Source organism: Hyalella azteca, unplaced genomic scaffold, assembly GCF_000764305.2.
Source record: "Hyalella azteca isolate HAZT.00-mixed unplaced genomic scaffold, Hazt_2.0.2 contig14470, whole genome shotgun sequence".
NCBI classification, from domain to species: domain Eukaryota; kingdom Metazoa; phylum Arthropoda; class Malacostraca; order Amphipoda; family Hyalellidae; genus Hyalella; species Hyalella azteca.
Genome location: NW_025944352.1, coordinates 128735 through 147131, shown reverse-complemented (window position 1 = coordinate 147131; position 18397 = coordinate 128735). Strand labels below are relative to the sequence as shown.

Below are 18397 nucleotides of genomic sequence, written 5' to 3'. Positions count from 1 at the left end.
CCAGCATCAACACGTGATGTAGGGCAAGCGTTGCTCAGTGTAGTTAGCTACTACATCTTCCTCCGAAAACAAAAGATGTTGTCAACATTTTCCTCCACCAGGCTACGTCGCCGAGGCCTACGGTCACGGTCTGCAGCTTTACTGGATGGTCCCTGGCATCGTGGTGGCCATGTTGGGCACAACGTTCGTTGTCCTGCCGGTCTTTTACCCTCTGCGCATGCGCAGCATAAATGAGGTTGGTTTTAACCCCCAAAACTCACAACGTGTTAACCAAAGCAGTTGACTTGTGAATACATTCCATTCTCATCAAGTTCATATTGCCTGTTACCGAATACGCCAGCACAGGTAAACGTCTAAATTATTTTGAAAGGTGCCCACGGTGTCTGTCGTAAACTTAGATTGAGCAATCTCAGAATGGCTTCGTCTATTTAATTTCCAAATTAAGGCCATATACATAGTTTTTATTTTCAGTTCAGATTTATATTCTGAGTTTCTGATATATGGCGCACCCTACCTAGTTTTTTACAATTAAATTTCCAAAAATTTTATGCAAATTCGAGTAAGCTATCTGAAAATGCTATACGTAAAATATTCATATGTAACTTTAAAAATCAAGTTCAGCATATTTAGGTTGATGCAGCGAGTTGATCGTCGTGAGGCGTAGCAATTTTGTCTTTTTTAAGCATCAAGTGAGCAGCGCGTGACTAGCCTATGTGTGGTACGTGTGTGACTAAGTGTCAGTAGTGTGATACTAAGTGAGTAGGTACTCATTGTCACTGCTATGATGCGTAGTGATCATAAGAAGTGTCTGACATAAGTGTGACTATGCGAAGCGTAAAGAATAATGTGTCACTGTAAGTAAGAGTGACTGTATATTATATCTACCTCTATAACAATATTGTAATATAGTATAATAATAATATAGATATTATCAATAATATATTGTGGTTGAGTACGTGGAGCGACGGTTCAGGAGCAGGGCGCTGAAGCGCGCCGTGCTGCTGGCGTCGGTGGTCAAGGATCTGCTGTACCTCGGCATCTGCCTCTACGCCCCAACCCTCGCCATGTCCGCCGTCACTCCCGTCTCCTCAGACACTTACGTCATCGTCATCGGTCTCATCGTCACCTTCTACTCTGCTTTTGTGAGAACTTTCGTCACCTTCTACTCTGCTTTTGTGAGAACTTTCGTCGCCTTCTACTCTGCTTTTGTGAGAACTTTCGTCGCCTTCTACTCTGCTTTTGTGAGAGTGTTTGCTTCTCGGTACTTACTACTGAGTACTTTCCTTCACTAGCATCGATAAACTTATTTCCCAGTGAAGGGTCTTCTCAATACTTCTGTTCATGCAGGGTGGGCAACAGCTATAGTTTTTAAAATATTATCTCATCTGAAGGCGAAACGGTAATAATCTGCCTGATTCGGATCTCATAAATAGCTTTTGATGTAACAAAATATCAATATTATTTACCTGCTCACTATGAGCACGGATGTAACTATACAATATCTTTCATGGAAAAATGTCTTTCCAGTATTTTTTTATCGTGCTTTTGGGACAGCGAATTTGATCGTTATCGATGATGCGCATTCCGTCGTAACATACAACGGAGATAAGCATAGTCACAGAAAGTGAGCTTAGGGTATTTGCCAAAGAATAATTATTGAAGGTGTAATTGAGATATGAAAAGTTTAACGTATCAGTAGAGCAAGTATCATAGACATGCGTTTAGACCGTCAACATGTTCAACTGATGGCTCATAAAATGACTCACGAGGACATGTGTAACACAATATTATTGTGGTTGAAGGGCGGGATGAAGGCGGTGGTGTGGACGGACGTGTTCCAGGCGACCATCATCCTGGTGGGTGTGGTCATGACCACCGTGGGTTCCCTGCACTCGGCGGGGGGGCTGGGTAGTGTCTGGCGCGTGGCTGGGGAGCACGGCAGGCTCGACGTCTTCAAGTGAGGGCGTCAGGCCAAGCTGCCCGCTAAGGGTAATGTCTTCTTGAATTGTTTACTGCTTTACATTCTAAATTTCTTTAGAATATCAATAATTTCCTGTTTATTTTAAAAACTTAGAAACATGCGAATTTTCACGCAAGGCAAAATTCGTAAAACTTTAGAAACGTGAGAATAATTGCATTCAAAACTAAAGTAAATTCTCGTGAAATCCGACGTTGGAACAACGTTGATTAAACGTTATTTTAATAATATTAACTTGTGATCAACGTCGTTTTAACACTAATTACGTTCTGGTGATTTTTCTTGACATATATACTTCACATGTTTCACTTTTAGACGCATCGCGTTTCGCCGCCATTTATTACTGTATTTAAGACGTGAGAAGTGGAAAGCAATGAAAATGTTTAATTCAAAAGTTCAATCATTTCTTCAATCATTGTCGGATTACATGGACACAATTGTACCTAAACTGGGTATTATTGTAACGTAAAATTGTGCCTTTCAATAAGGGTTGAGAGATTAATATCAAGGCAAGTTGAGCCCTCACTTGAGGCGCCATAGCAATCTCGCCACTTAATGTAGTTTATCTGAATATTAATATTTGTAAGTATAGCTTAAATAAAGTGTGTGTTAGTGAGTCTAACATCAACACGTTTGTGAGTGGCCACCAACACAATAATTATTAAAGGTAGCATTTTGCGTTGAAGAAATACGAAAGCAGTGATTATGGACATCCACCGTCATGAAAATTGCATGAAATCTTTTTCACGACTCTGGCTGGTAAAAGTAGTACTTGAATTTACCTTAATTTCAATTACATCTCATCTTTATCTCCTCATTTCAGCTTCAATTTTGGTCTTTATGAGCGTCACACGGCCGTGAACACCTTCATCATGGGGGTTGTCAACTTCGGCTACGGCTTCTCTTTCTCCCAAGCCACACTGCAGCGCATCGCCACGCAGACCTCCGTCGGCAATACCAGAGCGTGAGGCAAATGCAGCAAAATGCGGTCCAGCAAATCAATGGCCGGTCGCATTGTTGGCCGAGGGAAAGTCGACAAATTGAATGCTTCTTTATATTTTTTAATCTTGCTTCTAAGCAGGAGTATCAGCTGGCATCATAGTCTACATGGAGGAATAAGTCTTGCAAACTCGCGATGAGGATAGCAATAGAAAAATTGGGCATTTCACCAGGATACTTGAAATTTTTGTTTCACTGCTGACAGCAACAAGTAGGTGCTACGGTGGTAGTAAGGATACGAAAAAATGTGTATTTCACCTGGAAATGAAAATTTTCTTGGTTGCATTTCTAACAGCAGACAGCAAGTTCATGCAAATGTCGGATTTAAAGTCTCAGTACAGAAGAATTAGTAATTTCCAATATTCATTAGGGCAACAATTCTGCACGGCAAATAACGTTGGATTTAAATTTGAATTTGTGCTAGTAACTTGAAACGGGGCGAAAAGACTGGATTATTTTTCTAACAATGAGGGCATTTGACGATAAGCGGAATCAACCGTGATTAATAACTTATTTCTCCTGCGTTTATTTCTCTACTTCCACAAGAAGGCTAACCAACGATCACTCGTACATCTATTGTGAACATTTTGTTTCAGGGTGATGCTGACGAGCACCGTTGGTTTGTGGGCAATACTAACAATTTTGTTCTTGGGGGGCATTGGCATCTACGCTGCGTACTACGGATGTGACCCTCTGGCCCTAGGCCTGATCACCCGCGCCGACCAGATCGTGCCGTACTACGTCATGCAGCGGCTGGGGTACATGACGGGTGTGCCGGGGCTCTTCGTAGCATGCCTCTTCAGCGGCACTCTCAGGTACCCACGCAACATTCGGGGCATCGCTGCTCTTATTAATTTGTGGCTTCAGCGTTGACGAGGCCATGATCGGGTCTAATGTTTTATTCTGCAACTTCCACGACTAGCAGCTTATTACCCTTGCAGTCACTGTTTGCGCAAGGAGTTTTGCTAAATAGTTGTACGGATTATTACTTCACTTTAAAAGTATATTTCGTCTCGTCAGCTCGCCCTAAAAACATTAATTCGTTAAAAGCAAGTTAAATTCTGCACAACTGCACCTCAGAGGTCTTTTAAACACAATTGAAATTAATAAAACTTAATTATTCCCTATTTCCCCTGGTTAAGCAAACACATGACATTATGCACTAAAATCAAAAAGGGTTGTTTATGAAAAATGTAATGGCATTTTTCACCAATCTATCAGGGTGTAGCCGCCTTTAAATTATATGTTGCCACCATTTATCTCAAGCATCAATCCTCACATCATCAATCCTGATCACCTTCTGTTCTCCTAGCTCATCATGATGAGATGGTCCTCTCTATCCCTCATTATCGTGTGGGCAGCTCCATCTCATCAGTGCTGAACTCGGTGCCCACGATGCTGTGGGTGGACTTCCTATCTGACTTACAATTCTTCCAGAAGGCGTCTGAAAATTTCAAGACAGTGTTCAACAAACTGCTCAGTGAGTCACACTGTTGACGACATACTACCACGCGTGGCTTATAATTCAATATTATTAGTGTATATTAATATGACAAAATCTATTGATCAGACAAAATGATCCACAAAATAACGATAACGCAAGATAATGATCAGATTTAAATTCTCGATTCCCCTAAAAATTATAGGTATCTGTTAGTACTATTACTTAATACTATTAATAATAGTAAAACTATTATATTTTAGATGAAAAACTCTTTCATATCCATGAGTAATTATTATGCAATTAGTTTTATGCGATTATCAGTGAACAATAATGAAATGAAGATTGGCTACTATCGCGAAAATCTGAAGCGCTTTTTGTTAAGGTTTAAAAGCTATGGAGCGCGTTTCCTGGAGAGTTGGATTAATTTTGAATACTTTTTAATACTTTACATTGGCGCTGACTTTGCGAAAAGTATCCACTGGCCATGCAGTAGGCCTCGCAAAGCAACAGACTTTGATACCGAGCCTCGAAACTCGATTAATTCAAACCGATGAAAAGAAACACGAGGAAACCTTGCCTACAATAACAACAACGAATGTATTTCAACGCGATTCCAATGAAAATGTAAGATTTAGCCTCCAAAATTGACGTGCATGGTTACTTCGATGCAGCTAGCAGTCATTTTGTCATGTCCTCAACGTACCGATCAAAAAATTTCCAAATCTGTCCATCAGCAGCCTCGTGGCGGGACCCATCGCCGGAGTCTTCGTCCTGGGGCTCGCGGTGCCGGCCTGTGGCAAAACTGGAGCCATAACGGGCTTCGTGGTCTCTGCGGTGAGCATAAAATACGGAGATAATTGTTAAGCTATTCATGAAATATGTTATAACAATATAATACCGAGACAGTTGTGAAGCTGTTGATGAAACATGGTGCATCAATAAAATACCGGGACAGTTGTGAAGCTGTTGATGAAACATGGCGCATCAAGAAAATACCGAGACAGTTGTGAAGCTATTCATGAAACATGGCGCTTCAATAAAATACCGAGACAGTTGTGAAGCTATTCATGAAACATGGTGCAACAATAAAATACCGAGACAGTTGTGAAGCTGTTGATGAAACATGGTGCATCAATAAATACCGAGACAGTTGTGCTATCCATGAAACATGGCGCATCAGAAGCTCGTGCCGAGACTGAGTTGAGGAGTTCGTGCTGCGTTCGATCTTCTCAAGTTCGCTAAAGATGCCATAATAATCATTTCAGGCAATTCCTCGGGTCATTTTTTGAAAAATCGAACCAATCTACAGCCCAACTTTTATTTTATTGATAAGTTTATCTTGATGGTGTAGACTGAGAGGTGAATTATTCAATTCATGTTTAATATCATGTTATATTCAAATCCATAAGAATATCGTATGACTCATATGTTGCATACTTCACACAATCTTAACTTAGGAAGTCAGCGAAATATCTAACAAACTTTTCTGTCGAGATATTCCTCAACTCAAATGTATTAATTGCTCGTAATTTGACAGCGGAGTTTAACTAGTATTAATAGTTTTGGTATTTTGTGATATTAATGAGCTATTATAGCTGCACGCGCCATGCGAGTTATGTCTTACACATGTGATCGCTGAGCACTGCTAGTCGGGTGGAGTCAGTGTCTCGATAACGTCAAGATGCGCTGTTCATGTTAGAAAATAAATTAGTTTGTACTAAGAAAGTTGGAAAAATGTAATGTAGGCTTTTGAATTATACGCACATAGCATGAATTTTGCTACATTTATGAAATAAAAATTTGTTCCTCCTCGTGCGGCCAGGTTTTCATGTTTTGGCTGGGCATCGGCGGGCAAATCTACGGCAGCAGCGCGCCACTCTTGGCGCTCGATAAGCACTTGTGCTCGGAGGGCCTCAACGTCACCGCTGCAACATCTTCCCTCAATGTGACCAGTGGACCATTACAAACGTAAAGTATTTCAATGCTCTGCCATTTAAATAATACAATGAATCAACAATGAGAACTGAACATTTACATACATAATTATGACTTAATGGTAACCTTATCATAATAATAGAAAATTATGAACGAAGATTTGATAACCTAATTCTTTATTATTTAATGAACTCTTGCGATGGGAGTGGTCTGTACTGCCCTGGCGGTGGCGGCAGATGGTCATATATGGGGCGGGAGGTCAAGTCAAATATTGCAACATTGAGCATTTAAATATGGCGCCAAAGTCCTTGCATGATTTGCAGATAAATTGAACCGATCAAACGATATTGATGTTCCTGACAACAGATACATGAGCTCTCATGTTGTTTTGACTGCTGGGAAGAATACAACTTGGAAAAAAATAACATTAATTCTTTAACAAAAGGAAATGAAAAAATTTGAATATTTTCTTATGTACGTAATCGAACTTACATTCATAAGTAATTGATGACTCACGTAAAATATTTGATCACAGTAAGCGAACTCACAACGAGTTTTCTCAAATCGCTGGTTATCCATCCGAGCCAAACGAAAAGGAGTTTATCCCGAGTCCTGTTTCCTCCTGTAAAAAATTCTCGATAATTCAGGTCACTCGAAATGGTCGTATTGCCCGTTATATTTAATTCGTCATCATGCGAATGTAAAACAGAAATTAACTATAATAATTTAAAAATTTATGTTCCACAGCATAATTATTTATGCTCCACACTAATGTATAATAATTTATGTTTCACAGCATGACACGATTGCACGCTTGTTGTAGTGCACAATAGGCTTCGGAAAAATAGCTAGAGTGATGTTCCATATTTTAATTGAAAATAAATTTTGTCACTAGATGTTCATTAGCTGCTAATATCATGAAATGAGTTAGTGTATTTTTTATATCCCACCTCCGTGAGCAGTCCGTATTATGCACAGAAATTATTCGCAATTGATAGCGTTGCCACGCACGCGCGTTCGGTGCTCCAGCTTCAGCCCGTGTAGATTATGCAGGTCTGCGCTCTCCAAGTCCAGCCACCATTCCTCTTTTGAAAGTCTATGTGTGGTCATTAAGGAATTTCTATGTTCATATAAGATTCCTCTGATATTCCTAATTAGATAATCGAAAGTCAAGTACTTTCGTTGTCACTATTGTGTTGATATTTTAAAACTTGTATTGTACCTACCACCATATTTGTTGTCCCCAATCCTGCCACATTGGTAATAGATGGCAGTGTGGCTCGATATTTGTTTGTAAAACAAGTCCCTGAGTGATTCTAATGTGCAAGCCACTACACATATATTCATCGCAGTGAAATAAATGAATGCTTCACGGTGAAACATTTTTTGCGCAGCAGCAGCCTGCACCCGCTCTACAACATCTCCTACACGCTGTATTCCCCCGTGGGGCTTCTTCTCTGCCTCCTCGTCGGCGTGGTCGTCACCTACGCCGTCGGTGGGTTCCGTTTGTGCAATCCTGTCAGTCTGGACATACAGCAATACTTCTATCCTCTACCGTCTACTGCTTCCATTAAAATACCGGGACAGTTGTGCTATACATGAAACATGGCGTATCAGATGCTCGTGCCGAGACTAAGTTGAGGAGTTCGTGCTGCGTTCGATCTTCTCAAGTTCGCTAAAGGTGCCATAATAATCATTTCAGGCAATTCCTCAGGTCATTTTTTGAAAAATCGAACCAATCTACAGCCCGACTTTTATTTTATTGACAAATTTATCTTGATGGTGTAGACTGAGAGGTGGATTATTCAAGTTCATGTTTAATAGCATGTTATATTCAAATCCATTATAAGAATACCGTATGACTCATGTTGCATACTTCACACAACCTTAACTTAGGAAGTCAGCGAAATATCTAACAAACTTTTCTGTCGAGATATTCCTCAACTCAAATGTATTCATTGCTCGTAGTTTGATAGCGGAGTTTAACTAGTATTAAATAGTTTTGGTATTTTTTGATAGTAATGAGCTACTATAGCGGCCAACGCCATGCTAGTTATGTATGTCTAACACTTGTGATCGCTGAGCACTGCTAGACGGGTGAAGTCAGAGTCTCGATAACGTCAAGATGCGCTGTTCATGTTAGAAAATAATTTAGTTTGTACTAAGAAAGTTGGAAAAATGTAACGTAGGCTTTCGAATTATAGAGAATGAGTTTTGTAATGTAATAAAACTCATTCTATGAGTTTTATTACATTTATGAAATAAAAATTGGTTCCTCTCGTGTGGCCAGGTTTTCATGTTTTGTCTGGGCATCGGCGGGCAAATCTACGGCACCAGCGCGCCACTCTTGGCGCTCGATAAGCACTTGTGCTCGGAGGGCCTCAACGTCACCGCTGCAACATCTTCCCTCAATGCGACCAGTGGACCATTACAAACGTAAAGTATTTCAATGCTCTGCCATTTAAATATACAATGACTCAACATTGAGAGTTGAACATTCATATATATAATTATGACTATAGGTAATCTTTTCATAATCATGCATAATTGTTAACGAAGATTCGTTCCCCTTTTTCTTTATTATTTAATGAACTCTTCCGAGGATAGCGGTCTGTACTGCCCTGCCGTTTGCGGCTGACGGTCAGGGGGCGGGGAATTGAGTCCATTATTGCAACTTTGAGCAGTTAAATCTGGCGCCGAAGTCTTTGCATAATTTACAGATAAATTGAACCGATCAAATTCAATTGATGTTAACGTTCCTGAAAACAGATGCATGAACTCTCATATGTAGGTTTGACCGCTGCGAAGAATACAACTTTAAAAAAATTATTTCCTTATCATTGGGAAATGAAAAAAATTTGAATATTTACGTAATCGAACACACATGGATAGGTAATTGGTGACTAACGTAAAAGATTCGATCACAGTAAGCGAACTCACAATAAGTTTTCTCGCATCGCTGCCAATCCGAGCCAAACGAAAAGGAGTTCATCCATCCGATCATCCATCCGAGCCAAACGAAAAGGAGTTTATCCCGAGTCTTGTTTCCTCCTGTAAAAAATTCTCGATAATTCAGTTTACTAGAAATGGTCGCATTGGCTGGTACATTTAATTCGTCATCATGAGAATGTAAAACAGAAATTAACTATACGGTAATTTATATTCCACAGTATGGCACGATTGTACGCTTGTTGTAGTGCTCAATATGCTTCGGAAAATTTTTATATCCAATATTTTAATTGAAAATAAACTTTGTCACTAGATGTTCATTAGCTGCTAATATCATGAAATGAGTTGGTGTTTTTTTTATATCTCACATCCGTGAGCAGTCCGCATTATGCACAGAAATTATTCGCAATTGATAGCGTTGCCAAGCACGTCTGTTCGGTGCCCCAGCGTCAGCCCGTACCTTATGCAGGTCTGCGCTCTCCAAGTCCAGCCACCATTCATTGATTGAAAGTCTATGTGTGTTCAAATGGAAATTTCTATGCTCATATTAAATTCTTCTGATATTCCTAATTAGATAATCGAAAGTCAAGTACCTTCGTCGTTACAATTGTGTTGATATTTTAAAACTTGTATTGTACCTTCCACGATATCAGATTTTCACCAATCCTGCCACATTGGTAATAGATGGCAGTGTGGCGCGATATTTGTTTGTAAAACAAGTCCCTGGGTGATACCAATATTCAAGCTATTACACACATATTCATAGCAGTGAAATAAATGAATGCTTCACGGTGTAACATTTTTTGCGCAGCAGCAGCCTGCACCCTCTCTACAACATCTCCTACACGCTGTATTCCCCCGTGGGGCTTCTTCTCTGCCTCCTCGTCGGCGTGGTCGTCACCTACGCCGTCGGTGGGTTCTGTTTGTGCAATCCTGTCAGTCTGGACATACAGTAATACTTCTATCCTCTACCGTCTACTGCTTCCATGCATGCTTTCATTCATTTCCACTTCTATTCAATATTTCCATACTTCCATACCTCTCCATCTTCTGCCCCATCCTTCCACTACTTCCTTACATCAATTCACTTCCGTCCATTTCCTTTGCCATCCACTATTCACATTCTTCTATCGTCTCTAATTTGAAACCTAATAACTGCATCAATAGCTATATTATATAGTGTCGCTAGATTACCATGTGCCTCATAAATGAATGAATTGCATTGGTTATTTGAAGTTCAGTTTGTAAAACAATTATTTAACAGAAACAAGTTGATGCACATAATCAAAAATAGAAGAATTTCAAATATGATTACTGGTTATTGTAAAATCCCTACGATTCAAGTGAAGTAAAAATACTTGAAAAGTATAATATTAGAGAATAGATTTAAACTGACGGTGTTCTAATTCTGGTGGCTTGATTCAAAACGTAAACCAAAACTCACATAATTCCAATCCAATAAAAAAAAACGGTTCTCTGCTAAAACATATTTGCTTTTAGTCGTTCTAAATTCAGTCCAGATTACTGATCATTTCGATGCACGATATAATTGCAAAAATCTCACGATTTCATTTCATCTAATCAAAATCCGAAATGTTATAACCATTTATGAGTTCCAAGTTAACGATGTCAACTCGGAAATTGTGAACACCTCACACTTCTGCCACTCGTTAATTTTATCAGAACGCACGCGCATTGACATTTCTGCCTAATAGCGAATTTATTATTATAACGACTTAACCGCCTGTTGATAGTCAAATCGTTTCTATAACTTACTACAATATTTTCTTTTACCTTTTGGTTATTCTCCAACGTAATTTTGCTCGACATCTCAATCTATGGGACGGAATTTAGAACGGCAAATAGGCATCGTCATTCATTTTACTGCACTCCCTGAATGACTGCGACGCTCTGTGTAGAATTGCCCTAGAATTCGTGGTAACATAATTTATTATTGAATGAATGGTTCACTGCAGCGCCTCAAATTTTCATATCAATACCTCAACAAAAAGACCACAAATTGATTTAGATTTATGACATTCCGTAAGGGGAATTGAGATTGTTCATCACCGCATGTGAGAACACAAAATGTGAAACTTTGACGCCTTCGTGGCATTTGTTGAGAATCCTGAGAGTCAATAATTGACGACACTTGAGTGAATAAGGGAGATGTGAGTACCACAGAGATGCAGGCGACATTGGGTAATTAAGGGAGATGTGAGTACCACAGAGATGCAGGCGACATTGGGTAATTAAGGGAGATGTGAGTACCACAGAGATGCAGGCGACATTGGGTAATTATAAGGGAGATGTGAGTACCACAGAGATGCAGACGAAACTTTGAGTTGTCAAAGGAGTGCTTGTGGTGAACTTTAACGCGCGTACGTGCCGAATTCGAGGTCCAATGTCAACCATTCGACCAGCAACGGCAATTTTTTTTACGGAGCATTTAGGTACGAATAGCATTGACGACGGCAAATAAATGTAGGAATTGAAAAGCAAAGACAATACCACAAAAATTCACCATATCTTTTAAGAGAAAACGTTTCGGTGTCCAGCTCCGTCATCAGTTCATAACACAAAATTCTGTTCTGAAAAAGTTCAGTCCTAGAAACACAAATAAATCAATCAGTAAAGTAAAATGCACTGTCAGGTTTCAAAACGGAAAATAAATATATAAGACATGAAATTAACGCCAGTCTTCATGTCTTACTTATTTATTTTCCGTTTTGAAACCTGACAGTGCATTTTACTATACTAATTGATTTATTTGTGTTTCTAGGACTGAACTTTTTCTGGACAGAATTTCGTGTTATGAAAAGACGATGGAGCTGGACTCCGAAACGTTTTCTCTTATAAAGATATGGTAAATTTTTGTGGCATTGTCTTTGTTTTTAAAATTCCTGCTTAACTTGCGATTCAAGCAAACAAGGGATTTTAATAAATAAATGTATCCGTAGACAGAATTTTATGTTTAACGTTCATGCATCGTTTCAAAACTGTATAAAATGGAAGCAATTGTCAAAAACGTATGAAAGGAACGTAATTTTTCCGAAACAATTAGGAAATAATTGTTTTCAATCAGAATAAAAAACGATTTTGTATTGAAAAAGAATATACGTAGCATAATTTGAAGATATAAAATAGGTATTCATGAGAACAATATATATCGTTATAATTTTGAAAACTGTCTATGATATTAATTATATCTTCTGCGCAGGCTGTCGGACCACGGAAAAAGTCGACCCTCAGCACATTCTGCACTGCCTCAGGCCCAGAGCTGAACGCAGAAGCGAGACACTTCGTCTCAAGAAAGTACAAAATTTGCCCGAACAATAATAGCTNGGCCAGGAGTATTTTCGAGCAGTCATTATTTACAATATCATTTTTACTTATTTAGTTTAGATTGCATTTATTAAGAACGTTGCAGAAGTTGAAAGTTATAAAAACCTATTAAAAATCAACCAACCAAAGATTTGACCTTTCAGCGTCCTTTCATCTCAACTGAACACATTTTGATCGTTTGTAGAGATGATTTTCCATCAAAAGCTGATAAAGAATTTTGGTAAAACCATTCTTCATCGTTTGAGGAAGCTTTCGTGCCCATTGCAAGACACATTGTGGAGATTTTTTATTGCTACATAATAAATATCTAGAGCTCCTAGGACCAATTTAATAACCGTCTCAACAGTCAGCTAAGATGTTGCAATATGAGTAGTGGTAGCATTGATACAATTTGCTGGAATGTGCCACATTCTAGCAAAATATATTGCCTGCCTGCTATCTAATTGTTAACACAAGTGCACAATAGTGCCACAATATTCCATTTGTTTTGAAGATTCGAAACTTTAAACCAACTTTTCCAAACATTTCTGTGATATGCAAATTCCAATTTTGCATGCAAGAATTTAACATTTCAATGCTATTTTGCCTAATTTTCTTTCTTTGATTGCGTCCTTCACTTGTATAGATTAGTGAGGGACTGGCAGGCTGCATGGCAGCCGTCCCAACTCCTATAGGATATACGCATATACCTGTTTTAATTTACCTCTCAATAACATATTGATCACAATCACATCATCACGGCAATATGATTGATTCGGAATTATCGGCCCTGCGAGGCCTATTTTAGAATTTAAACAACTTTTGAGGATCTATCAATACTCGGGACTAGGCAGAAACACATCACTGACAGTCGAGAAGGCAACCAATGTGTAAACACCATACGTTTCTTCGAAATTATTGCCTTTATGTGTGAGTTTTCAAACCTTAATTTGAAATATTGGAAATTTTTCTTCTTTTGACAATTCCTGAACATAGCGCATTACTCATAACTACTTGTATTTCAAATTTCAAACAGATCCGTTCAGTATTGCAGGACTCATGAGTGGTTCGGCTGCCTATAAATGGTGTTTTTCGTTTTAATTGAAAACAAAGAAGTATAAAAATTTGTAATTGTTTCAGGCACAGTGCATTGATAATACCTACTTAGATTCAAAATTTCAAGCAGATCTGTTCAGTATCGAAGCAGTGGTTCAGTTGAGCGTAAAGTTAGGTTATGCGTTGGAGTCCGCAGGCGAGTTTACAGTCGAGCTGGGAGAAGTGTCAATTCGGTGAAATATTCTATGAAGTACTGATTTGAATGTATGTATTCAATACTGAATAGTATGAAATAATAAAAGTTAGCGTATGAGATGAGATATTCTGTTCGTGCTATATGTTCTACAACATTTTCTAAATTTTTAATGAACAATATTGAAAGCTTATTATAATATTTTAGTTTCTGATAACAGAGCATTTATCAGCTACTTTTTTACCTAAATTAAAAATCATTGTATTGGCGAAGTAAATGGATGAAATTAAATATCGTTGCTGCAAATTAATGAGAGTAATCGAAAATAAAATTTAACAGGATCCAATGAAAATAATATATTTAATTATTTAATAATTGATGCCAGGAACTGTAGAACTGATTCCAAGCTTATCTGTAGCAAATTCAACTGATCTGTATAATATTGTATGGTATTAGTATTATTATTAGTATACTACTCACTGCTTCCCTCGTCTCCTTTCATGTACTTAACTGCGGTCTTTTCGTTATGACTAATTTTATTAAACTTATTTCAATGTCTGAGTTGTCTTACACAAAAAAAGAAAACATCAAAAATCAAAATATAGCCTCAAAACGCGGGGGTATGTAGTCACTATTGAGCAATTCACTTATTAGGACCAATTTATTTTTAATTAATTGGTTGAGAAATGAGAGTATGCAAATTAGATTAACACCAAAGTTTAAGATAATGTTAAACGAAGACTCTATATAGGTAGGGCTTACATAAAATAATCAGAAAAAAATCTGTGAACACATGAAAGGCTCACACAGCTGAAATTACTACAGCCACCGCGCTTGTGTGAAATCAACATATTTCTCGAATTTGGTTGAGATCCAGAAACGTTCGCAGCAAGCAGCGGTTATTCAAGTAATTCAATAACCATTTAAAACATGTATATCTTGAATTATTACAGCTACTGCGCTCACGTGAAATCAACTCATTTCTCGAATTATGTAGAGATCCAAATTTATTTGAGGCAGTTATCGGTGAGTTACCTGATATTTAATTTATTGAACCCTTATACATGAAACTATAACAGTCACTCTCCAGATAAAAATTAACGTAATTTTAGTGTGGTGACGATCGAAGTTCATTTGCAGCAAAACGACATTAGTCAAACTTGAGAACGACTTCACCCGCATACCTGACATGGATACAGCCATGGCGCAGATGTAAAATTTACAAACTTCTCGAGTTTGAAGGAAATCCAAATTACTCTGCGGCTGTTAACGGTTAATTGCCTAATTCTGATACGAATGAACCTGCAAATCTGGAATCATAAAAGCCCCTATGCAGGTGTGAAAAATTTCTTGTTTTATGGTTGTTTTCAGGTGGTTTTCTTCATAAATTTTAATGAAATGGACTTAACACAAACCCGAGATACTTGTTGATTTTTTATCTGCACAGCGGCTCCATTCATTTCTGCTAGGTGGATTCGATGTTTCTGATTAAATCAACCTTGATTAATAGATTTCTACCGCAAATGAAATTGGGTCTCAACCAAACCCGAGGATCATATGACGACGAATTCATTGAAAGTCTACTTTCAAAATAATAATAATAGCTCAATGAATGTGTAGAACGTCACAAACATTAATCCAATGCTTAGTTGCAAAAACATTCACATATTTTTTCTGAAAGATTATTCCATGTACTACGAGACAATTATTCAAGTAACAAATTTAGATTAGAATTTATTTAATATTCGCTCATTGATGGGGTCGATTGATTTCACATGAATCCTCTCGTATGAGAATTGCGTTTGATTTGCATACAAACTTCAATTCTTTCTTCTGCGACGAAGATACCGGAACTGAAGCTTACTACAGACTTCACCGAACGATACTGTTGTAGGGTAGAATTAAACATTTTTCTATTGTGTATTTAGCCTCTCACGCCAGCTTAACATCGAATAATGAGTTTAGAATTTATCTCTTTTTTAAATTTCTCTGTTTAATAAAATTTGGTTTTGTTTTCATGTTTAGTTAGCGGAGTTCCCGCTAACTGACGAGGTGTCTTCGGTCAGCGGCTGGTTGATTCGAAAGCTACGTTTCGGGAGATTTGCACGCTTGCGGAGCTCTGAAGCGTGTCACGCTGCTCATGCCACGAAATGGTTTTAGTTGAACGTGTATCTCTGTCTGTCTGAAATAAACACTTCTTACTGTGATCTGAGCCACGTTAACCTGAACCGCCGTAACGAACGATCCGACTAAATTTGGCTCTCAACGTGGGGCTTCATCATTTTCCATGTTTCATGTGTACACTGACTATTATCGTGTCTGCCGAGTATGTCTGACGAGCATGTCTGCCGAGCATGTCTGACGAGCATGTCTGCCGAGCCTGTCTGCCGAGCATGTCTGCCGAGAATGTCTGACGAGCATGTCTGACGAGCATGTCTGACGAGCATGTGTGACGCGCATGTCTGACGAGCATGTCTGACGAGCATGTCTGACGAGCATGTCTGACGAGCATGTCTGCCGAGCATGTCTGACGAGCATGTCTGCCGAGCATGTCTGACGCGCATGTCTGACGAGCATGTCTGACGAGCATGTCTGACGAGCATGCCTGACGAGCATGTCTGTCGAGCATGTCTGTCGAGCATTTCTGCCGAGCATGTCTGACGAGCATGTCTGACGAGCATGTCTGCCGGAAGATCTCCACAATGTGGTCAGGCTACTGGCGGTGCTTGGCAACATAGTTGCGGATGAAGACACTGCGGAACATAAGTAGTGATGAGTCCCCAGCCTGCCGACAAGCATTGTATACCATAGACTTTTCAAGCACGTTGTCCCCACCTCCTTGTATGTTGACTACAGGGTAAGTGATCATTAATAATTATCTAATTCAAGATTTGAATGTAGAAACATTTTGTTGCATACAAATGAAGAAACTAGAAGTGAAAATTTAATATCTCCTTGCTTATTTGGCGGCACTGAATATTTTTCTCAACAGTACCTAATCATTACAAAAGAAAATCTTTCATCGAGTTTTCATAGGCTTACACTGAAATTTGTCACTTTTTGTGACTATACATTGTTTTCGTTTCACGGTTGAGCACATATAGTTGGATTTTTGTTTTTACGCGAAAACAACAAAACAAAGTGGGACGAAATTGCGAAAAACTCAACTAAAAAAGTCCCTGCTAAATTAAAAGAATTCCGAAAGAAAATTAATGATTTTAGAGTAAACATCAGTAATCTATATCACGGATGTGCATCTTATTCGACATCGAATGGAATTTAAACGACATATTAAATAGTAACAGTTATATCTCCCTCAAATAAAGTAAACTATTATGATCATGGTATCTATCACGTCGGTATTTGGTTTTCAGAGGTTTAGCAGAAATTTCGAGTCAGTTTTTTTTTTTGTTTTTTTATCATTTAAGAGAACATAATTCATGACCAATATTGTTGACAAATTAATCAACATAAGAGAATTGCATCTTCGTTCTGAATATAATACAACAATTTTACACCTATTCGCTACAAGTTTTTAACTAAATCTGAATGTATATCAACTTGTGGTGATGAAGAATTTGACAAGAAAGAAATTGTCAAGTAAGCTCGCCATATAATATCTGCTTTGGAAACGTTTCGAAGATCAGCACAAAAATTTGAAGAATAAATGTACAATTGAAAGTGGAAAGTCAAATTTAAAAGGGGAAGGCAGAAATCTAAATACCGGACAGTCCATGGAAAGGCGAACAACCAATCCGCACCCCAATAACTTGAAGAATTTCTTATAGATTGAATTTTTATTGTCAAATGTAGTCATTACCCATTTATTTCTCATGTTATTATTAAAATTGGATGGAATATTCATAAGCGTCTTTACCAACTCGTGCGTAAGTTTAATTAGCAGATTTAGAGTGGCGGTCCGCGTTAATGTCGCATCACAGCAACTCGCTTTGCTTGGCCTGCTGTCACTAACTAAATAACTCGTCGTCATTTGCTTACTCGGTGTCTACGATTTTAGCAATAAAATCGCCGGGCCCTCAGTGGGTCTTGACCCAATTCATTTGTACAGCCGATTATTGCTTATTATTGTAACGCATTAGTTGCTAGTGTAGCTACGTATTTTCGAACATTTTATAATGAAAGTTATTGTGTTGGTTATTGCGTTGGTTATGAAGGCTATTAGTTCATGCCTTAATACTGAGATACCTATAAGAATGACCTAGCAATGATTGAAACATAATTTGAATTTAAGGTCTAAAAGTATTAGTATCCGCAGATAAAAATAATATTTCAGCAAACACAAGTGCTGTAAATGTCTTATTTTAAATTCACCCATCCAAGATTTATGAAATGCAGGGCATTCATCTCAGAAACGCGTCAACGTAAATATATATAGGCCGTTTTGGTGCGAACAAACGATAATAGGTAATATCCCATGTCTAGATATTACCAGGTAGTAATATTGTATTTCTAATGAGGAAATCGAAGATAACTGCAGTACGCGATCAGAATAATGGTA

At 38.3% G+C, this 18397-nt stretch overlaps 1 protein-coding gene across 1 annotated transcript; it reads left to right on the top strand.

The window, feature by feature from the left end:
* Positions 1-106: 106 nt before the first annotated feature.
* On the top strand, positions 107-12644 carry LOC108669607 (sodium-coupled monocarboxylate transporter 1-like). The gene is made up of 11 exons (XM_018156985.2): positions 107-235; positions 954-1142; positions 1803-1957; positions 2802-2942; positions 3574-3792; positions 4339-4457; positions 4804-4835; positions 5097-5255; positions 6244-6389; positions 7751-7851; positions 12526-12644. The coding sequence occupies exons 1-11, from the start codon at positions 146-148 to the stop codon at positions 12642-12644; spliced, it is 1470 nt and encodes a 489-aa protein (XP_018012474.2). The 5' UTR covers positions 107-145.
* The last annotated feature ends 5753 nt before the right edge of the window (positions 12645-18397 follow it).

Bases quoted from the DNA above. Each gene is read 5' to 3' on its own strand.
- LOC108669607 (XM_018156985.2), top strand. From the start codon at position 146: ATGGTCCCTGGCATCGTGGTGGCCATGTTGGGCACAACGTTCGTTGTC. The intron at 2,943-3,573 runs GTGAGGCAAATG...ATTTTGTTTCAG, and splicing joins TCCGTCGGCAATACCAGAGC to GGTGATGCTGACGAGCACCG. The intron at 4,836-5,096 runs GTTGGATTAATT...CGATGCAGCTAG, and splicing joins TGGAGCGCGTTTCCTGGAGA to CAGTCATTTTGTCATGTCCT.